Here is a 21,614-nt window from a genome sequence, read left to right as displayed (position 1 = left end):
TATTCATTTGTTACCTCCTATCCTCAGCAGTGTTCTCAGAATGCTCCATTCTGCACCTAATCTAATTCAGTTCCTAAAAGAGGTCAAGACTGCATTGCCCAAGGACCTAAATGACCATAGACAATTCACTCTTGTCCAGTCCCCCAGCCTATTCCCTGGGTTCACCAATGGGCTTCTTTGCCTATTTTCCTAAATGCCTAAGACCCCTGAGTTCGTAGTGTTAATGCCGTTTATGTCCAAGGCAAGATGGTGTGTGTTGGGTACCCAGATAGGGTTGAAGCAGTGAATCCAAGGAAAATGAACCTCTGACAATAAAATGTAAGAGTCTGGCTGATCTGGCCTCTCCCTGGGGGAACCATGACTGTACAGAAAAGGGCACAGGGAATGATTCACTAGGTATGTTGGCCTTTTGCCCTAATGTCAGAGGGATTTTTGTCTTGCATTGAAACTAAACCAGCATGAGTCTACAGCTTAGAATCAGGAGAGGGAAAACAAATGAGTCTTTTTGACTGTAAGAGGGGACTTAAATGTTTTCATCCTTGGGACCAGATGTTGCATCTCAGTAAGCTGGTGGCCTTTATGGATAGAGAGAAAGTCATTTACAACTCCTTTCTGTGTAACAAGTCAGCAAAATATTTCCCTAGAATGAAAGAGGTAGTGACGTGGAAAGAGCATGTGGGCGTATACCTGGGGTTGACTTAGGCCCTTCCACTTGGTGACCTCATAGAACAAGTCACATTCTCTAAAATTGGCTTAATACCAGAGTTTCAGGGGCTCAAGTGAGAGTACATTTGCAGTACATTGTAAAATGCTCATTAAGTGGGCTTTTATAGGCTCGGCATCTGTATGAAGCACTGTATTATCCCTTTCTTCATTTGGTGTATTAGAATTAGGGGTTTGAATAACAAGTAGCTTTGGAATGAGAGAGCATTAAAAAAGTGTCTACTGGGACTTCCTGGTGGTCTGGTGGCTAAGACTTCACGCTCCCAATGCAGAAGGCCTGAGTCAGAGATGTAGATCTCACATGTCGCAACTAGAGTCCTCATGCAAAGAAGTGGCAAAGAAGATCAAAGACCCCTCCAGCCGCAGCTAGGACTCAACACAGCCAAATACATTATAAATAAAAAATAAATAGGAAAAAGCTTAATTTCTCTGAAATATTTTTTAAGTGTCCTTTTGATGCCAGCATACATTATTTCCAATTCTGTCAACCTCTTAAGCTAGAATCACACTGATGAGGACCCTAACCCAAAGGGCCCAAAGCCGCCCACAGTTAGCGCCCAAGTGTTTTTCCTGGCACATGAACCTCCTCTCATTCATCAGGAACTGCTGGCTGAAAACAAAGTTAAGAATGAAATCTTGGAGGCTGATGAGAGATGGAGTCCGGGATAAACTTTGAGGTCTGCATTTGGTCAATCAGCCACACAAACCATAGCTGATCAGTTCCCCTGGACAGCCAGGCTGCAGAGTTGGCGCACAGGGGTGTCTCCAGAGCGCTCAGCACACAGAGAAGTCAGTGCATTCCTGGCAAGCTGGCTTTGTTCTCCCACATGCCGGAAGGCTTAGTGAGCTCCCGAGGGAGGCTTAGTGAGCTCCTGAGGGAAGACTGGTCACCGACTGATCACCACATGCTGTCCTGCCTGCTCCCAGGCCACCCGAACTTCCTTCACCCTCCACCAGAGGTCATCCCCTGGTGAGACTTGGCCTGCCAAGCCTTGGCCAGCATCCCAGCTTTGCAGTTGTGCTTTATTTTTGGCACATCAGCCTTCCGTCCTCAAGTAGAAGGAAGAACAGCAAGATATCCTACTCGGGCCACAAGTGTCTGCTCAGGACACGCTTCAGTCCTCCGCTGTCCCCTCTCCCTGGGCGGGTCCGGGACCTTTGGGATTCCCATCACGTTCACTCCAGGGCCTGCGAGGTATAGCGGTGAGTAGCTGGGTCAGTGAGTGATAAAAGCCTGGTGGGGAGCAGGAGAAGTCATGGGGTAGAGAAGACCCTCCCAAACCCACTAGGCCCACTTCTCACTTCTGACAGTAGACGAACCCAGGAGAATGGCAGCACTGACTTTTGAAGGTATTTGTCCACAGAAAGTAGATCCCTGTGACTGTTTGCTGACTGTCAGTTTTGGGGAGAGATGTTATGTTCCAAAAAGGACCGGGCTACGTCCTCGCATTTGGGGACCCTTTACAAAGGGGTGCCTTGGGGGATGCAGGTGGGGACAGTGGACAGAGGCACGAAGCTGGCCCCAAGTTAGGCCTAGAGCAAGGGGATGGGGCAAGATGGACCTCATCACCTACCCGCCCAGTGCTGGAACTCGGGTGGAGATGGTGGTGCCAGGGAATGGGGCCCCTGGATGGGATGGCATGCCAGGCTGGGTCGGGATACACCCTCTGCGCATGGAGGGCTGGGGGAAGGGAGAGACCTCCTATCTGGCTTTGAGAGGTGGGGAGCAGGGGAACAGATGCCCGCCTTGGAGCTTTACAGGACTCACCAGGAACTGGGCTAATTTTTCTGGGGAACAGACACTCCTGTGCTCAGCCGGGGTTGCTGACGAGGGTGGAGTGGAGGCAGCGCCAGGCCTGCCGCTGGCAGAGGAGACCGTTGTTATTCTTGTCCTTCCCCCGGTAACCAGGCACCCAGCAGTGAGGACACCAGGCTTCCTGGAACAGCCAGCCTGTCTCCAGGCAGCCCAGGCTGCCGCCAGTCAGCAAACTGGCCCCTTGATCAGGCCAGGCCTTCTTGGACCCAGAAAGCGAGATGGAAGTGGGACCAGAGGCAGCTTTGGCTGTGCTGAGCGGAAGCTCGTGCCCGTTTTCTCTCTGCCCCTTTTCCGGTTGGTACAGCATTTTCTCCATTCCTCAAATCCTCCAAGCGAGGAAGGAGTTCGGTGCCCAGTGGCCTCCACGTTCCTGAAGCAAAGCCGGCCAGCTCCTCTGAGTCCAGGCCCGAGTGTCCTGGCTCCACTCTGCCTGCCTTGCAGCGGGACCACCCAGGGCTCACTGGTCGTTAGGTAGGGCCTGGGGCATGCTGAGGACAGGACCATCCTGTGGGCAGGAATCTGGACCAGAGGGATCCCTCCGGCCGCTGACTTACATCTGTGGAGCAGCACTAGTAATACGCCTGCACTGGGCCGGGCGGGAGGGGTGGTTGGGAAGTCCCAGAGACCATCACAGTTGGATGGAGTGGGCACACGTCCATGAGTGACACCAAGGGCCGGGACCAGGACTCACCCATCAAGCTCTGCCTCCCTCGGAGCACCTGGCACAGTGCTTCTCAGAGTATGAAAGAAAGGAAGGAGGAAAGGGGACTGGTAGTCCAGTGGTTAAGACGCCAGGCTTCCAGTGCTGGGGATGTGGGTTTGATCCTGGGTTGGGGAGCTAGGATCCCGCATGTCCAGTGGTGCAGCCCCCCAAATAAAACAATATAGGCAAAAAAAAAAAAAACTTTTAAAAAAAGGAAGGGGAAAAGGAAGGAGGAAAGAGAACAGGAAGGAAGGAAGAGAGAAGGAGGGAGAGTGACAGAAGTCCTGGGTAAGGACGGAAGGAGTGAGGAAGCAGCAGTGGGAAGCATAGGAAGCCTGTCCTGGAAGGAGAGGTGTTTTCCGGGTAGGACAGTTACTACTGGAGCAATAAGGTGAGATTATGGGGGCGCCCGGTGAAGTCTCTCACCTTTTCCACAAGTGCAGAGGGCAGGCAAAGGAAAGCAGGACCGGCTTCATCTCCTCCAAGAGGAAAAAGAAACAGCACTTTAATTTGTCCTTTGCAGAGTTTGTTGGTGGTACTTCCTAAACCCAGGGGTGTGTTGGCCTTGTCAGAGCTAACCCTGGGGCCCAGTGGTCTGATTCCTGCCTCAAACCTGGGCTTGGACCTGGCTGACCATCTGCTGCTCCTTCTGGGGAGCAACAGCTAACAAGGAGAACATTTTGCGAGCCACGTGGTCAACTGGGGTCACAAGAGTTTACACCAGTGGGGAGAAGCAAGCTGAGCTCTTTCCAGAGCTTTCTTAAAATTCACAAGTGGTTTTTAAACTATCTTTTATTTTTAAAATTTTATTGATTTTTAATTGAAGGGTAATTGTTTTACAGTGTTGTGTTGGTTTCTGCCATGTATCAACATGAATCAGCTATAGCTATACTTACGTTACTTCCTTCTTGAACCTCCCTCCCACCTCCCATCCCATCCCACCCCTCTAGGTTGACACAGAGCACCAGGTTGAGTTCCCTGTGTTATACAGCACATTCCCATTGGCTATCTATAAAATTCACAAGCATTTATTTTGAATATTCACAAGAGGTCAGCCCTCTGCCAGGACATACAAAGCTAAGGGAGAGATGGTTTTAGCCCTCACAGACCACATCCCCTAGGTCAGGAAGGCTGACGGTTTCTTTCTGTTCCCCTCTTAGAGCTGATATGACCCAGGACAAGTCGCTGCCGGACTCCTCTTCTGCACAGAGCTTCTATGAGAACTATGAGCCCAAGGAGATCCTGGGCAGGTAAGGCCCAGACCTCCCCCAAGAAGTGCGATCCAAGCCTCTGGACGGCTCTGCGGGCAGGAGCAATCTCTCCTTGACCCTGAGCCCTGACCGTCTTCATCTCCAAAGCACTGTCCACTTAGAGAAAACTTCAGTTTGGGGTTTGGGATGGAGGAAGCAGGTATAAAGGCACCCAGATCAGAGACCCTCCCAGCAAAGGGAGCCCCACCCCCCACCCCAGAGCTGTTGACAGCACATCCAATCCAGCCTTGGCTCAGGGTCAGGGGTCAGGCGTCAGAATGCAGCTCAGGGTCCTAGGGGTGTACGGTTTCTTCCTCTGAGCTGAGAAAGAGCAGTGACGGAAACCAGGAGGCCTGAAAGCAGACTTCTTCCTCTGGCTCCAGGCAAATCGCCCCCATCCCCCGGAGCCTTCTTCAACCTTCCGTCCCCCAAAGCAGGGGTTCCTAACCTCGAGGATCTAATGCCTGATGCTCTGAGGTGGAGCTGATGCAATACTAATAGAAATAAAGTACACAATAAATGTAACACTCTTGAATCATCCCAAAACTATCCCTCATCCCACGGGTCCATGGAAAAACTGTCTTTCATGAAATTGGCCCCTGGTGCCAAAAATGGGCCCCAAAGTTGGGGACTGCTGCCCCGAAGCTCACAGGGAGTTGGGGGACAAGGCAGGACCTCTCTGCTGTGGCCTGAATGTGGGCCTCCCCCTGGGGTTAGGGGCCCCCGGGACCATCTGTCCTCTGCACCCCTAGGGGAGTGAGCAGCGTCGTCAGGCGCTGCATCCACAAGCCCACGTGCCAGGAGTACGCTGTGAAGATCATCGACATCACCGGCGGGGGCAGCTTCAGCTCCGAGGAGGTGCAGGAGCTGCGAGAGGCCACGCAGAAGGAGGTGGACATCCTGCGCAAGGTCTCGGGACACCCCAACATCAGTGAGTGGTGGCCCCGAGCCACGGCAGGGTGCCCTGCCCCCGTTCTGCGCTGATAACCCGGCCGGGGAGTGTGGCCCCAGTGCAGCTAGCCAGAAACACCCAGACTGTCTCCCGCAACCCAGGGCCCCCGCCGGCGCAGTGCCCGGAGGCTTGGGGCTCCCAGCTCCAACTTCCTGCTCCCAGGATTCAGCTCCAGGCCTCTTCCTTCAGCCCTACAGAAGGGATGACAGGCAGGGGTGTGGGTGGAGGAATGTGGAGTTCAAAGTCCCTGGCTGCCCCCTCTCCTGGGGGGAGGGGGAGGCTTCCTTTGAACCCTGAAACCCCCTCCAGCTTCTGAGTCAGCCCACAGCGCCTTTAATCCCCTCACCCCTGCATTCCACTGCCCCGCCTGGGCTCCTCTGCTCCTGAGATGAGCCATTTCCATTTCAGTACAGCTGAAGGACACTTATGAGACCAACACCTTCTTCTTCTTGGTGTTTGATCTGTAAGTACCCAGGCCTGGGGCCTAACTGAGAAAATTCTCCCCATTCAGGGCTTCCTGGAGACCAGCAGCCAGCCCCCTACATGGTGGACATCAAATAAGGACACAGAAGTTTTAGGCAGATCAGGCCCCTGGGATCAGGCTGCCTGGTTTTGAACCCTGCGTCCCTTCTGGGCTGGACGATTTACTTTCCACATCAGCTTTCTCATCAGGATTGCAGGAGTAATAAATACACAGGGACTGACACAATGTAAATGCTAGTCATTACTAACTACCATGTGATAACCAGGGCGGCCAGGCAATGCTTATTCTAGACACTGAGGATAGGCAAACCTACTGCGTGCACGAGTTTTCACCGAGAGTGAGGAGAAAGCAATCAAGTCATAAAACACACACAGAGTTATGCATATTTCCAGACACACAGAGCTGAGCAAGGGTCAGAGGGAGCGGGTGGGGAATGTTCTCCAGAAGTGACCTGAACAGAGACCTGGATGAAGGGCGAGATGGAGTCCAGCCAAGACCCAGAGAAGGAGCCCCCAGCAGAGGGAAGAGCTGAGGCAGTATTGGGGCAAGAGGCCCACGAGAGAGGCAGGCGGTAGAGATTGTATTTGGCATGTAGTTCAAAGATTGACATTATCATCATTGTCATCATCACCATCATCACTGTCAACAACACGTCACTATTCCTTTGCTTGTGCACCAACAGGACTATTGAGATAAGCTCCTTGTCATCTAGGGACTAGATTTACTTCAGAGAATTATTCAAGCAGATTTTGTATTGTTGGAACTTTTTTTTTGTCGCCATACTGAACATGCACAGTGTTACTTTTTTTCGTGGAGACACCATTTAATTTGGCCTTTGTGTATAATTAAACTGCCAGCTGTAGGAGGCAGGAGCCTGCTGATGGCCCTTGCAGTGTCCCAGCGTTTACTGGCACATCTTTTTGCTGCTGCTCTGCCATTAGTGAGTTCTCCTAGTGTGTTTAAAATGGAATTGAAGTGATCAAAACCGGAGGCACACATTGCTTTTTAAGAACATGGTACTGATCATGTCTGAATTACATCTGTAATTTCTGGGCTGCTCCTCAAAGAGAACTCCCCTCCCTGCTGCATCAGCTAAATTCAAGGATTTTCTTGTCTCCCTCTGATACTGGCCAAAATCTCTTGGACCCTGCTTTCCCTGGAGGGGTGTGCAGGATACACCTTTTTTATTCAACCAAGGGAGGCTTTCCCAGGACCCCTCCAGCCTTGCCCAGCTGCAGCTGTCTCAACTCTGCTCAGTGGCTCAGTCCTGTAGAGCCCTTGGGGGCAGCTCAAATGTCTCTAACCTTTGAAGAAGTTGCTTGGGAAGTTATTTATAATGCTGCCTCAAGTTGCCCTCCAGGGTGTAACTAGATTATTCCAGCAGAGACCTCCTTCTAGATCCTCTCAAGTGGGAAGATGGAATCACACTTCTAAAAAATCCAAAAATAGGCAAAACCGCTCCTCCATCACTTGTACTGCTGCTGCTTCCATTTGTTCCTCGAAAAAGACAGGACACTCTGGTCCTTCTGATCTGGGTCTGGGACCTTGGGCCAGTGACTCAGGGTCCCTTTCTCCTCCCCCGACTCTGATTTTGGCTTTGATGGGTCCCAGTCCATGCTGTCACTCCCACACATGGGGGACCCTCACAATGGTGGCACCCCACCCCTCCAGTGTCCCTTGTTCTTACTCCAACCTTCCCAGACAGCCTCTCCACTCACTTCCCCAGCTCCTCCCTGCAGATTGTGGTCCTTAGTGGGGAGTGGGCCACTTTACCCCTGGAGGTGTTAGGTGGGAAATAGGGTAAGGAGGGGGTAACCTGCTGGGCCATCCAGTGACAAATCCTCTGTCCCCGCAGGATGAAGAGAGGGGAGCTCTTTGACTACCTCACTGAGAAGGTCACCCTGAGTGAGAAAGAGACCAGGTGAGGGTCCACTTGCCCCTCTCCCTACTTCCTGTCTGAGTCCAGCTTAGGCACGGAGGTTGTGGAGGCAGCGAGGCATGCACTGGTCTGGTTGGGGAGTGTGCGCTGTGGGCTATGGTGGTATCCCTCCTTCCTTGACCCAGCCTAGGTGGGTCCGCCTGTCTGGAGTCCTCCGTCACTTGCAGTCAGGCTGGCCTATGGGCTTTGGTCTCCCTGCCTGTTACCTGACCTTGCAGAGTAGCAGATGAGGGTAACGTGTGCCTGTGCCACCCCAGGAAGATCATGAGAGCCCTGCTGGAGGTGATCGCCACCTTGCACAGACTCAACATCGTGCATCGGGATCTGAAGCCTGAGAACATCCTCCTGGACGATAACATGAACATCAAGCTTACAGACTTCGGCTTTTCCTGCCAGCTGGAGCCAGGAGAGAAGCTGCGAGGTCTGGAAACGTGGCCCCGGCCCGTGTTAGGGGCTCAGGCTCTCTCATCAGCTCTCCCGGGAACAGGGACTGCCTGGGTTTTTTCCCCCCAGAATAAAAAATCCTACCATTTCAAGGCTGGCTCTCTCTTCCCGGGACTGGGCTGAGCCAGGTTCCCACTGCCTGTGTTCCAACCCAGTGCTGGCTCCTATGACCAAGCCACTGACAGGCCCCAAGTGGGTGGCCATAGGAGCTAGCACCCTGGCCTGCCCTTGGCTCTGAGCCTGGGGCCGTGTTCAGAGTCCCAGTCCAGCCATACCACTTCAGTTCCACGTCTACTGTCCCTGTGGGCCTTTCTCTTCCATGTGCCTCTGCTGACCTGCCCCGATGGAAACTGTCCCTGCAGAGGTCTGTGGGACCCCCAGTTACCTGGCCCCTGAGATCATCGAGTGCTCCATGAACGATGACCACCCCGGCTATGGGAAGGAGGTGGACATGTGAGTGTGTTGGGGGGAGGGAGGTGACCCGTAGGGACAGGGGTGCTCCCCTGACTGGGAGCACCGGGCTGGGGAAGGGGGATGGGGTGGGCGCTACAGCCCGCCCACCTGTCTCCCTCCGCTGCTCCCCCGATGCCAGGTGGAGCACGGGGGTCATCATGTACACGCTGCTGGCCGGCTCCCCGCCCTTCTGGCATCGCAAGCAGATGCTGATGTTGAGAATGATCATGAGTGGCAACTACCAGTTTGGCTCACCGGAATGGGATGATTACTCGGACACCGTGAAGGACTTGGTGAGAGGCCGGGTGTGCTGGCTCCCGGGCTCAGGCGAGGGGCAAGTCCAGTGTTGGTGTTGGAGTTGGGGGGGGGGGGGGTGTTGGGGGTCGGGGGAGGAGTGGTGGGAGAGATGGAGGCGCCTGCTGCGAGAGAGACCCCGGCCTGACACGTCCTCCGTTCCACCGTGTTTCTCTCAGGTTTCCCGCTTCTTGGTGGTGAGCCCCCAGAGGCGCTGCTCGGCAGAAGAGGCCTTGGCGCACCCCTTCTTCCAGCAGTACGTGGTGGAGGAAGTGCGTCACTTCAGCCCCCGGGGCAAGTTCAAGGTACTACGGGCTCACCTCCCACTCAGGGCCCCTGAAACCCAAGCCCCCAGTGCCCTTCATACGGACTCCTTACGACCACCTGCCCTTCCCCTCCCATCCAGCCCTATGATGGTTCCAGCTCAATTTCTTCCGGCTTCTGTTGCTGATAGTCTAAAAGCCTGCGCTTGCGGGTCGGGCGGGAATGGGGGTAATTGGGGGGCGGGGGGCGGGAGGCGGTGACGGTAGGACGCGCCCAACCGACGCCACACAAGGCTTGGAGACATCCGAGCTCGGGTCGGCCTGCGCGGGACGCGGGAGGAGACAGGCCTGGGGGTGTGGCCCGGCGCTCAGGCCCCGCCCCCCGCAGGTGATCTGCCTGACGGTGCTGGCTTCAGTGCGCATCTACTACCAGTACCGCCGGGTGAAGCCCGTGACCCGGGAGATCGTCATTCGAGACCCCTACGCCCTCCGGCCTCTTCGGCGACTCATCGACGCCTACGCTTTCCGGATCTATGGTCACTGGGTGAAGAAAGGGCAGCAGCAGAACCGGGCGGCCCTCTTCGAGAACACGCCCAAGGCCGTGCTCCTCTCCCTGGCTGAGGAGGACTTCTGAGCGGAGGACGGGCGGGATAGGTGGGGTGGGGGTCAGGCAGGGTGCAGAAGCCGCCGAAAGGGGGTGAGAGTGTGTGCAGGGCCTGTCCAGAGGGTACACTTGGCCCTGGCCAGGACCCCAGGAACTGGGGCCACTCTCCCCTCTCAGAGGCATCATTTGGTGGTCAGTGCAGCCGAAGCCAGGCCCCCGGACTAGGGGACCAGCTGTGGTCTAGAACCTGGAGCCTCTATGCAGCTCCACTGCCTAGGTGTACTACCATCTCCACTTCTCCTCTGGAGGCCCAGAGTTACTGACAGTGCACTGCCCAGGGGGTCCCAGGGTGAGGATGAAAGAGAACAGTCTGAGAATCACACAGGTGATTTTTACTGACCCCACAATACCCAGTGACACCATGGGAGCAGGTTCTTCTCTGGGGACGTTTATCGAGGCATGTGGGCGCCCTTGCATAATTAACAATAGAAAGGGAATCATCTGCTGTTTCTTCTGAGTACTATTCATTCTGCGACTCCCATGGTGCACAGTCTCACCTGGTAAATCCATGGTTCTCCTAGACCCTTTTAAGACTGACACTGAGCTTTAAAGAGCCCACGGAACTGCATTTCATGTGCTGGAAACCAGGTTCCCTTGGAGATGTGTGAAACCCCACAAATAAGGCAAATAAAGGAATCATTTTCTTTCTATGGCAACTTGCTGGGAAAACAAGGAGGCCTGGGGAGATTCTGGATTCCCTAAGAGCTCAGTTGGTAAAGAATCCACCTGCAGTGCATGAGACCCTGGTTCAATTCCTGGGTTGGGGGAGATTCTGCCTTGAATAATGTCAGATCCCTGGGTCAGACATCATGAAAGGGGGAAGGAGCAGATTGAAAATTTTTTTCACAAACTGCCTTTCTGAGCACTGTGACCTAACTGTTTGAATATGTGGCCCCTATATGGTCAATATCTGACCTCTAAGAGAAACATCCAGCTCCTGGCCACAATCAATAAGTTGGGCCCCTTCTCCAAGACACAGTATCACCCTTCTGTGGAGGTCAGGGTCCTTTCCTGCCCTGGGGAGAGGTGCCTGTCACAGAGGATAGGGAAGGGGATGGAGGTCATCTGGAGTCTGGCTGTGTTTGGAATGTGGCCGGGGAGTGGCCTGGGTGCCACAGGACTCTTCTGGTTTCTGCATAGCCACTCACAGCTCTCCAGGCGGTCGGCCTGCACCGGAAGCGCAGCGGAAGCCTAGGTTGTCTGAGGCTGAATCTGGAGTGTTGCCCATCCTGCCACCAGAGAATGGGAGAGAGAACGGACATTTGCTGAGAAAGGGGCCTGGGCCTCACCCAGCTCTCCTGCTCCAGCTCCCAGGGCCTTCTGTGGTCTGGGGGGTTTGGGGGCTGGGGACTGAGGAGGGCCTAGTCTTGAAAGAAAAGTGGTATGAGGGCAGGTCCAGAGGGCATGCCATTCCTGGGGAGTGGGGAGAGGTAAGAAGGGACCTTGGGACAGGGTGGAGGAAGCGAGGCTGGTCCTGAGACTGCATGGAAGGCAGGAAAGGCCGTGCTAATAACTTCCAACTGTTGGTAGTTTAGACTAATAACTCAGCCAAAAAGAACCTGTTGGCAACAAGTGAGACCATCACAGCCTCAATCAGTACTCACACTTTTCAAAGAACTTTCACATGGATTCCTGCATTTGCTATTTCTCTTACTGCTCTGGAGGGTAGGTTTTGTTCACCATCTCACAGACCCCAGAATCAGATACCAGGAAGATTTACATGTCTTGCCCAAGGCCAACCACTCTTTCAGCAGAATCAGCAGCAAACCCAATTTCCTGGTCCCCAGACCAATACTTTCTCCACTCCTTTGTCCTAAGGTAAAAGGGGAAAGACTTCTCTGGTGGCCCAATAGTTAAAAATCCACCTTGCAATGCAGGGAATGGGGTTTGACTCCTGGTCAGGGAATGACGATCCCACATTCCTTGGGGCAACTAAACCAGTGCACTGAACTACTGAGCCCAGGTGCCACAACTAGAGTTTGTGAGTCACAATGAAAGATCCTGCCTGATGCAATGCAGCAAATAAATAAGTAAATAAACATTAAAAAAAAAAAAAAAGGTGAGGATAATCCACATGGCCTCTCTACCATCCTTAAAGAAACCAGGAGCAGGAGGAGCTGCAAGGAGATTAATCAAAATAAATCTACAGACAAAGCAGAAAGTCCTAGAAGGCAACTTGGGAGCTGGGAACTCTACCATTCAGGGGCCAGCACTAACCATCACTAATCATCTGTATGAAATAAGCAGGCCCAGGACCGCCCTGAGACTATTTTTCCTTGATTGTAAAACAAAATGGTTGCATAAAATGTTTTTTTACATGCCCTCTTTGTTAGAAAAGTTAATATTTCAATGATCCCTGGCCATGACCTATTGATGTGGCCATTCCAGTCCCCTCCCTCTGCACGCCTAGCTATGAGGATAAGAGAAACCCATATAATTAAGACATTAGACACAGTCTCTCTCGGTGCTGAGAGGTGGCAGGAAAAGGCACCGGGCTCCTGGCTTTACCTGGTGAGGTTGGCTTGCTTTCTGTTCTGGACCCCACCCCCCAGTGGAGAGAGAGGTGTAGAAGCAGCACCCACAGCAGCTCCGGTGCTACCTGTGCTCCAGGAGACCAGGACCCAGCCCCTCACCTGGTGGTGACACGTGCCCGGTGGTTGGCAGAGCCATCGGCTGTGTCGATCCAGGACGCCCCCCGGAGGACACGCATGTCCTGGTCGGCAGCCTGGTACTGTGACGCCGTCCACTCCCATACGTTGCCCACGAGGTCATAGAGCCCTGTGGCACAGCAGCAGCTCAGGCCCTGGCTGGGAATGCCACCTCCACCCGCCCTGACCAACAACGGCCCAGGGGACCGAATCCTTCCCAGCACTGCTTCTCCTGCCTCGACTACCAGGCAGAACCATCCAGCCAACCAACCTGTGAGCGCTGACAGCAACCCGCTGTGTAGTCTTACCGTAGTCATTCTGTGGGGGGAAAGCATTCACGGGGGAGACACCATGGAAGCCATCCTCAGCCTTGTCGCCCTTGGGGAACTTTCCCTGGGGTGGGTGGGAAGGGATGTTTAGGTTACAGGATTTACCATCCACTTGCCCAGAGGGGTTTTAACCAAGGCCATCTTGCGGTACCCTCTGGGGTAGGGGAAGGGCATGGGGCAGTGACCTGAGGTCCCAAGCTAGCTGCCTCATGTCCTCCACCATGACCTCCTGGCTGGATTAGGAAGTCTGTGGTTCCCCGTATGTCCACACCCGCCCAGCCCACCCACTTCTCCACTCTCAGCGACTTCCCTCAGCTGCATGAACCCCACGTGCCTTCGGAGGAAAGGTCCTGTCTCCCCGCTCTGTACCCCGCCTCTCCCTACAGGAACCAGTGCTCCCTTGCACCTTCCCCTTCCCTTCCACCTTCCCCTTCCCTTCCACCACCAACAGGCTTCACTCTCCCTTACCTGCCCTGACCCTGCCTTCCTCACCTCCTGCTCTTTACCACCAAGATTCTGGAACAAGTAACCAGTGTTTGCTGATGTCATTTGTTCAACTTATTCATTCGACTGGAGGGCAGCAGCTCTGTGTGCCAGCCCTCAGAGTCTGTCACATCTCTGAACACGCTGGACCCTTTCCCACTGCTGACAAGCATGGTGTTTCCCCCATTTTTCTCCTGGCAAGCTTCAGTTCCACCAGCTCAAATGGCACGTTCACCGTCCAGTCACTCCTCCACCGTCCCAGGCAGGGATGCGCTCCTGAGCACACACTGCTCATCTTCACCACGCAGCCCCACTACACTGTCTTTCGCTTTATCCCTTTACTGCTTTACCCCTTTTCCGGTCTGTTAGAACATGGAGGCCCCTGAGTCCCATGGCCTAATGCCATGCCCAGCCTGCAGCAAGTCTCAATCCACACCCTCAGAAAAGAACAAGGGCGAGGAACTTGTCTTACCTGCCACAGGTTGGTGCGGTTTGGCTGGAACTTGTTTCCCCAGGGGTACACCTGACCTGCCGGGAGGGCAAGGAGACAGCAGAGGAGGGGAGAGGTAAAGGGTTGGGGAAGAAGGGAAAGACAGAAGGAGCGAGGGGACCGAAAGGAAGAGAGGAGGTGATGAGAAAGAAGAGTAAGATGACTCACTTTGACATCTCACACCCTTCCCTTGTCCTCACAGAACTGCACTCAGAGCCCCTGACTTATGATCTGTTCCTGGACAGCACAATCCTAGGTGTGATTTGGACCAGTGCCATTCTGTAAACTATCTGTTACCCACTCATGCTGGGGTAAGTACAGAAACCAAGGGTAAGCACTGAGAGATTTGTTCACTGGACTTAGACTGGATCAATGAACAAGCAATCTCATTTATCACATGAATAATACTGACTATGGGTATAGCTGGTGTTCATTCAAAGAGTGTGAGTGAGGCAGTGAATATGGGGAATTGCCATTTCACTCTAACTTTTTGTTTAGTTAGGATTGAAAAATAACTGAGTTACGAACAAATAGCAGTTTGTCACATTAATCCCTCCACAGCTATGGAAAAGGTATCCAGCGTAGGGAATACTTTTCTTTTCCTCACGCCATGTGGTTCTGATTGTATTTATCTGAAGTGGCACATGTCTGTGGAATCTCCAACAATTAAAAAAAAAAAAAAAGTATGTCTGTTTTTTCATTCCATTTTCTAGTTATTAATTTTTATGGTATTTTATGGAAGTACTGGTTTGAGACAGATTAGAAATAACAGTAACAACTGATCCATGACCACAGAGTGTAAGAAGCACTACTCCAGGGAGTGTGAGCCCGTCCCACCCTTTGAAGCCCCCCCTCCCCCACACCCATGCAAGGCAGGATGGAGAGAAAGAATCAAGGAAGATTGCCCTGGCATCTCTATACCCTTCAAGCCCCCTCGGGCAGCAAACTCCCACTCTTCCTCGGTGGGCAGCCGTTTCCCCCGCCAAGCACAGTAGGCACGGGCATCATTCCAGCTCACGTGTACCACTGGGAACTCCAGTTTCTCTCGGATGCCAGAGCCAGGACCTGCAGGCTGATAGCCAGGATGAAGTGAGACAAGCTTCTGGGAGCTCATGGAAGTCTGAGGAAGGCTAGGCTTAGGGTGCCTGAGTTCAGCTTTTACCACTAGATGGAGCAAGGAAGTAGGAAGAGAGAGCCTGGTGAGCGAGGAGAGGTCCAGAGACAGAAAGGACTACACGAGACAAAAGGGAGAAAGGGGACAAAGGGGACGGGCCAGGGTAAAAGGACTGGTGCAGAGCACACGGGGCAGCTTGGCTGCTTCCCTGAAATTTCTCCGTCATCCTTTAAAACTCAGTATTCCCAGATGGGCAAGGGATCACAGGAAGCCAGGCTTCCACAATGAGAGTCAGCAGGGGTAGGAAACAAGACTGAGGAACCAACCCTTACCTGCCTCCAGAATGCCCTTTCCACGGGGAGCCACCAGAGGAGAGACTGCAAAAAAGAAGGAGCGCAATTACAAGGTGCTCTGACCCAGCGAGGCACCTTCCTGACGGACATCCAGGAGGCAGAGACTTCAGGCTGAGACTCAGGTGGTCCAAGTGAGGCTGTGTCTGGGATCTTTTACTTATTTATTTGTTTATGGCTGTGTGGGGTGTTTGCTGCCGTGCGGGCTTTTCTCTAGGGTGAGCGGGGCTACTCTCTAGTTGCGGTACACGGGCTTCTCGTTGCAGTGGGTTCTCTTATCGTGGCTCATGGGCTTCAGTAGTTAGGGCTCCCAGGCTCTAGAGCACAGGCTCAGTAGTTGTGGCACACGGCCTTAGTCACTCACTGGCATATGGGATCTTCCTGGATCAGGGATCAAACCATCATCTCCTGCATTGGCAGGCAGATTCTTTACCACTGAGCCACCAGGGAAGCCCCTGTGTTCAGAATCTTTAAAGTGTGACACCTCAACACCCTTATTAGAAGGAGGCTTCTCCAGGGGTTCTCTGGCTGGTCCAGGGAGTACGCTGAACCCTGTGTATTATCTGCATCTTACAGTTCTCTCTCTGTGGACCTCAGCACAGAGTGAACTTCCCGGGAGTGTGTGTTCATCTGGCTCTTCCAGGGTGGGTCTCTCTGGCTTCTTCCTTGCCTCTGGTTCTCAGGTTTGATTCTCTACGATGGCCCAGGTGACCCCCTAGACCCCATAGGCTTCTCGGTCCAGGTCCCACTCCCATGAACCCAGCTGCAAGCCTGGGTTCTCTTACCTGCATTCTCTGGGTTGCTTTGTTTCTAAGCTCATCAGAGACAAGGTCCTCAAAGACAAAGCTCCACCCAAACACCTCAGCCTCTGTGCGGTACTTTTTCTCCCTGACAAACTCCCTAAAAAGAGAGATTTCATAGTTTAGCGGACAGGCTTCTGTGCTCCACCCTCACCCTCTCTTGCTGCAGCAAACCTCATACACCCTTATGCTATTAGTCACACATCATAGAGTCTTTAGGAACTACAAGGAATTAACCTGAGAGCCTGAGCAGATTTTCTTTTAAAATTTGTTTCTGTGTGTGCAGTTCACAAACAGGAGAATTCACATTTTTGGGGGTATAGTTTTGTGAGTTTTGATAAACCATATAGTCAATGTCACAATCAAGATACAGAGCAGTTCCATTAACTGCCCCCCAAAATTCCCCGATGCCTCCTCAAACACTGATCTGTTTTTTGTCTCCATAGTTCTGCCTTTCCCAGAATGTCAATTCACATAAACTGAATCAGGCAGTATGTAGTTTTGGGGTCTGGCTTCTTTCACTTAGCATACTGCTTCCAAGAATCATCCATGTTGTTGACAATGTCAGTGGTTTGTTCCTTTTTTTTTTTTTTTTGGCAGTTTTATTGCTGAGTAGTATTTCACTGGATGGATAGACCAGATTTCATTTATCCATTCACCAGCTGCAGGTCATCTGGGTTATCTCCAGTTTTTGGAGATAATGAATAAAGCTGCTGAGAAGATTCAAGGGCAGGGAGTGGGTCTCTCTTCAACACATACCTAATCTCACATCGATCATGGGAGGAAGGGAGAATAGGTTTTACTATCTCCCTCAGACAGATGAGAGAAATTGAGTCAAATCAAAATGACTTGCTGAGGGACTTCTCTGTGGTCCAGCGGTTAAGAATCTGCCTTGCAATGCAGGGGATGCGGGTTCGATCCCTGGTAGGGAAACTAAGATCCCACATGCCGAGAAGCTACTGAACCTGAAAGCCACAACTAGAGAGTCCAAGTGCTGCAACTAAGACCCAATGTCACCAAACAAATGAATATTTAAGAAATGACTTGCTGAGATTTTATAATGGATTTTCATATAGTTTGGTATGGCTGAGCCAATTTCAACATGCAGATTTCCAGGATAAGACAGATTGTTTTCTCTGGACTGAGAGTACCCGGTTGGTGTTAGCCCTCTGATATTAGAAGACACTGTTCACCCATCAAAGGGGTACTAAGAATGGAGGAGGAGGCGAGATTTGGTAGCAATAGTTACTTATTGACCTCTGACCATCTGAATGGTTTGAGACTCTTACCAGAGAGGTAAACACAGATTACGGGTTCTAAGCAAAGTTTAGGGGCTTTCTGGGGATGACATTATATTTCCTTCATCTAAAAGGTCATCATTTGAAACATAAAAGAATGCATCTATCTAGCTAGCAATTTATGGTTGTCATCATGTGGTGTGAGCCTGATCAGAAGTGATTTCTCCTTTGATTTTAATAACTTTCCTTTTACAAATATTTTTTAAAGCATATATAACATTATATTATAGAAAAATGAGAAAACATAGGTAAGAAAAAGGAAAAAACTAAAACCATCCATTATCACACCAAGATACAACTGTCTATATTCTCTCCCTCTTCACTCCACAACCAAGTATTTTTTTTTTTTTTAAGATGACATCTCTAATTTATTTATTTATTTTTGGCTACACTGTGCAGCATGCAGATTCTCAGTTCCCTGACCAAGAACTGAACCAGTGCCCTGCCTTGGGAGCACAGAGTCTTAACCACTGGACTGCCAGGGATGTCCCCAATCAAGGGTTTTTAAATCGCTTTTATAAGGTTCTTCCTGTCATTATTTTCATTTGGAAATCACAAAAACATGAGCAAAATCCATCACCTCATGCAATATTGCATCTTCCAGTTCTTTTTAACACATATACATTCTACACACATAGTTTAAAAAACTGGGCCAAATTCTATGTAGTATTTTGTAACCTTTCTTCACAACATTTTTAACTATCTCTTTTTGACAACAGGTTTTTAAGGCTGCTAAGTATTCTGTTATATTGATGCAATATATTTAAGTGATCCTTAAATTGTTAACATTTATTTACAAAATCACCTTTTTAGCTAAACTTTTTTGGACAACCTTAATTCTTCAAGACAAATTCCTAGAGGTGGAACCAATGAGTCAAAAGGCCTGAGGAGTTTACTGACAATCTTTATGCTTATTTTAGCCTGAGTCTCCTGAATCAATTTTCACCAGCAAGTTTTGATCTTGAAAACTTTTAAATCCACAAATGTAAAATTTGAGTCATTTTTCACATTTGCTTTATCTTCCCATCCTTTCCTCTTCCTTCCCCGCTCCTTTCTATATACTCCTCCCTTCACTGTTTGAAGGTAAATTACTGACATATGCTGGATCATTTTCTACTTTAGCCTACCCAAAATGTATCACTTTGGGGACATTGAGGCATTCAACATGGCTTCTTAGATTAAGCTGGAATCAAAATGTTTGATTCTGGAAATAATTCCATTTCCCTAAGTAATACTGGGTTGGCCAAGAAGTCTGTTCAGTTAGTTCAGTAACATCCTTGTTGAAACTGAAAAATACGTCATTTTAACTTAAAACCAAACGCACTTTTTGGCCAACCCAATATAAAGGGAATTTAAGGAACTCTCAACTATTATGCCCCTTCTCCCGATTGATCCTCTTCTGTTGAAGAGTGTCTGACTTCTGCCCATGTTTCTCAGTGCTATGCCCAGTGCATGGGAAAATCCATTGGCTCAAGAATCAGGGGATCTGAGTTACAGGCCCAGATGGCCACTAATGAAAGATGAGGACTCTTTGGACTTCAGATTCCTCATCTGAAAAATGCAGATAACACTTGCAAAGGTCATATTCTGATAGTGAACAAGCTAAGCTCCTTTTAAATATTGTGAAATATTATTAGAGTAACTCTTCCAGGAGTCACTTCTGGAAGAACACTGGGAGTACCTGAAGTCTTTGTTGGTGACAGGAAATATGTCGATGGCAAAGGGTTTTACCGTCACCTCCCGGACAGGTCCTTCACCATCTCTGCCATCTGGTGAATCAGTTCCCATCTGGAATCGCCCACCTGGTAGCTGGACCATGTTGACTGTCTGCCCATTTCCTGCAGAGGAAAAAGAGAGTGGTCATTAATTACATGAATATATATAAAACAAGTGGCAATATTTGGATCATATGTAAGACTCAATGCTATAGTGAAAAAATCTGGAGGCTGAAAAATTTGGCTTTAAATTCTTATTCTGTCACTTAATTTGCTGAATGACCTTGGGCAAATTACTTCTTCTGGATTTCAGTTTCTTCATCTATAAAATGGGGGTAATATCTAACTAACTCAAATGCATGGCTATATTAAAATGTGTGAAATGTTTAGCACATGGTAGGTTTTCAACAAATGATTTTCTTTCTTTACCTCTCTGTCCCTCTACATGACAACCCTTTGTCCCAGTGAGATAAATCTAAACATTGTAAGAATCTGCCTGCCAGTGCAGGAGACCAGGTTTGATCCTTGGGTTGGGAAGATCCCCTGGAGAAGGAAGTAGCAACCCACTGCAGAATACTTGCCTGGGAAATTCCATGGACAGAGGAGCCTGGTAGGCTACAGTCCCTGGAGTCGCAAGAGTCCGACACGAGTTATCGACTAAACAACAGCATAGCCTTAAATACATCTATCAACTTTCCATTCATTCTTCTGCTCATGTTGTTTCTTTGCCTCTTCTCCATTACATAAGAAAGAAAAGAACTACATCTATTTTCCCAGGTTATACCTGGCACCTGGCACAAGTGCACAAAAATTATCATCAAATAATCGAATGAACTCTCTCATACATGCTGTTTGAATACCTCAAAAAAAAAAAATCATAGTATTAAAAGGATCTTTATTTCAACTCCCTCATTTGACAGGAAGAAACCAAGACCCTAAAGGCCACACTCCTCTGGCTTGATGTACTACTTTGTTGTGTTTTTACCTAAAGATGTCTAAGTACTCTAAGTTCCCTAAAGGCAGAGTCCACACGTTTTCATGTCCCCCAGAATCTTATCTTTGGCCCTTTTCTGGATCTCATTCTGACACACACTAATGATTTAATCAACTTTAAGGGAGGCTGGAGGGTGGAATAGAGCAAGCAGGAGATTCTCAGACTAAAAGAGAATTAAGAAACAACACACAATAGCAATATTTGAATTTTATTTGGACATTAATTCCACAAGTAAACTATAATTTAAGAACAGAGCAGATAGATTTGAACACTAACTGGATGTTTAATGACATTAAGGAGTATTGTTAATTTTTTAGGTGGGAGAGTTAGTGATACTTTGTGTGTGTGTGTGTGATTTCTTGTCTTTTTGGCTATTCAAACTAAATAATTACGAATAAAACTGTATTGTGCCTCAATTCACTCCAAACTAAATCTCCCAGAGGAATGGAAAAATGGAAGGGGTTACAAACAAGCAAGATTAAAATTGGCAACTGTTTAAACTGGGCAACAGGTACGTAGCGGGGGGCAGGGGGAGGCGCGGGGGGCGGGCGGGAGAGGCTTGTTTTATTAATTTTTTTATGCTCAAAAGATTCCAGAATAATAAATTAAAAGTTTAAAAAAAAAAAGTGAAATACAACGATATGAGCTGTTAACCCCCTCGCCCAGCTGGCCGCCTCTGGGAGGTACCTCCGGGCGCTGCCAGCCGCGGTGGCCGAGCGCCCCAGCCCTTTCCTCCTGCCTCCTGGGACAGTCGGGCAGGCCAGCACACTGACCTAGTTCGAGCCACCGGCCGGAGAGGAGCGACAGCACAGTCAGCAGCGGCGACAGCGAAATGCCCATGCCGGGAACACGAGCCCCCGGAGCACCGCTGCAGGAGTAGCACCACCCTGCGGCTCTGTTGCGCACGCGCCCCGCACGCCTCACGTCGGCGGCCGTGCCCTGCGCGCGCGTGCGCACTGTTCACGAGAGCCCACCCAGCTAGCAGTCAGTCCGGAGTTAGGCGGCGACTAGAGTCCCAAATTCCCACGTTGTGTTCTAGAACCGGTTAAGAAGCTATTTCCTCAGGATTAAGGTCTAGAAGCTGAAGCTCCAGTATTTTGGTCATCTGATGTGAACAGCTGACTCACTGGAAAAATCCCTGATGCTCGGAATGATTGAGGGAAGAGGGCGTCAGAGGATGAGAAGGCTGGATGGCATCACCAATGCAATGGATGTGAACTTGGGCAAACTGGGAGATGGTGAGGGGCAGGGAGGTCTGGCGTGCTTTAGTCCATGGGGTTGCAAAGAGTCAGTCGGATACGACTGGGAGACTGAACAGTCTAGAGGCCCTGCCAATTCAGAATCCCCTTAAGTTGTGAACCACTGGATGGATTGATTTCCTTCCCTTTTATATGCAGATTCCTTTTGT

The 21,614-nt window shown here is 50.5% G+C and overlaps 2 protein-coding genes and 1 long non-coding RNA gene across 5 annotated transcripts; 1 reads left to right on the top strand and 2 right to left on the bottom strand.

Annotated features, from left to right (window-relative positions):
• Nucleotides 1-1,728: 1,728 nt before the first annotated feature.
• LOC139179735 (uncharacterized) lies at nucleotides 1,729-2,633 on the bottom strand. The gene is made up of 2 exons (XR_011564075.1): nucleotides 2,492-2,633; nucleotides 1,729-1,911 (listed from the first exon to the last, which is right to left on the bottom strand). It is a non-coding gene; the product is annotated as an uncharacterized lncRNA (long non-coding RNA).
• On the top strand, nucleotides 1,792-10,633 carry PHKG1 (phosphorylase kinase catalytic subunit gamma 1). Of its 3 annotated transcripts, none has more exons than XM_019987262.2 (10): nucleotides 1,792-1,926; nucleotides 4,403-4,492; nucleotides 5,245-5,423; nucleotides 5,853-5,907; nucleotides 7,784-7,849; nucleotides 8,125-8,288; nucleotides 8,674-8,764; nucleotides 8,904-9,057; nucleotides 9,238-9,363; nucleotides 9,710-10,633. In XM_019987262.2, exons 2-10 carry the CDS (start codon nucleotides 4,410-4,412, stop codon nucleotides 9,953-9,955), a joined length of 1,164 nt encoding a protein of 387 aa, XP_019842821.1. In that variant the 5' UTR covers nucleotides 1,792-1,926; nucleotides 4,403-4,409; the 3' UTR covers nucleotides 9,956-10,633. The 3 variants fall into 3 exon arrangements, with proteins under 3 accessions (XP_019842821.1, XP_070636071.1, XP_070636072.1); XM_070779970.1 differs by lacking the exon at nucleotides 1,792-1,926 and adding an exon at nucleotides 2,702-2,833; XM_070779971.1 differs by lacking the exon at nucleotides 1,792-1,926 and adding an exon at nucleotides 2,884-3,010.
• On the bottom strand, nucleotides 10,297-21,460 carry SUMF2 (sulfatase modifying factor 2). The gene is made up of 9 exons (XM_019987263.2): nucleotides 20,980-21,460; nucleotides 19,179-19,335; nucleotides 16,185-16,299; nucleotides 15,382-15,426; nucleotides 14,857-15,007; nucleotides 13,918-13,973; nucleotides 12,942-13,026; nucleotides 12,619-12,763; nucleotides 10,297-11,214 (listed from the first exon to the last, which is right to left on the bottom strand). The coding sequence occupies exons 1-9, from the start codon at nucleotides 21,044-21,046 to the stop codon at nucleotides 11,130-11,132; spliced, it is 906 nt and encodes a 301-aa protein (XP_019842822.1). The 5' UTR covers nucleotides 21,047-21,460; the 3' UTR covers nucleotides 10,297-11,129.
• Nucleotides 21,461-21,614: the final 154 nt, after the last annotated feature.

Source organism: Bos indicus, chromosome 25 (genome assembly GCF_029378745.1).
Source record: "Bos indicus isolate NIAB-ARS_2022 breed Sahiwal x Tharparkar chromosome 25, NIAB-ARS_B.indTharparkar_mat_pri_1.0, whole genome shotgun sequence".
In the NCBI taxonomy this organism is placed as follows: domain Eukaryota; kingdom Metazoa; phylum Chordata; class Mammalia; order Artiodactyla; family Bovidae; genus Bos; species Bos indicus.
Note: the sequence above shows the minus strand (reverse complement) of the source record. Positions and strands in the feature narration are given on the sequence as shown.

Excerpts from the sequence above, each read along its gene's own strand:
- PHKG1 (XM_019987262.2), top strand. The coding sequence starts at position 4,410 with ATGACCCAGGACAAGTCGCTGCCGGACTCCTCTTCTGCACAGAGCTTC. Across the intron at positions 8,289-8,673 it reads GCCAGGAGAGAAGCTGCGAG|AGGTCTGTGGGACCCCCAGT; the intron begins GTCTGGAAACGT and ends CTGTCCCTGCAG. Across the intron at positions 8,765-8,903 it reads TATGGGAAGGAGGTGGACAT|GTGGAGCACGGGGGTCATCA; the intron begins GTGAGTGTGTTG and ends CCCCGATGCCAG.
- SUMF2 (XM_019987263.2), bottom strand. The coding sequence starts at position 21,046 with ATGGGCATTTCGCTGTCGCCGCTGCTGACTGTGCTGTCGCTCCTCTCC. Across the intron at positions 15,427-16,184 it reads AAGCAACCCAGAGAATGCAG|TCTCTCCTCTGGTGGCTCCC; the intron begins GTAAGAGAACCC and ends TCTTTTTTGCAG. Across the intron at positions 13,974-14,856 it reads TGCCCGAGGGGGCTTGAAGG|GTCAGGTGTACCCCTGGGGA; the intron begins GTATAGAGATGC and ends CCCTCCCGGCAG.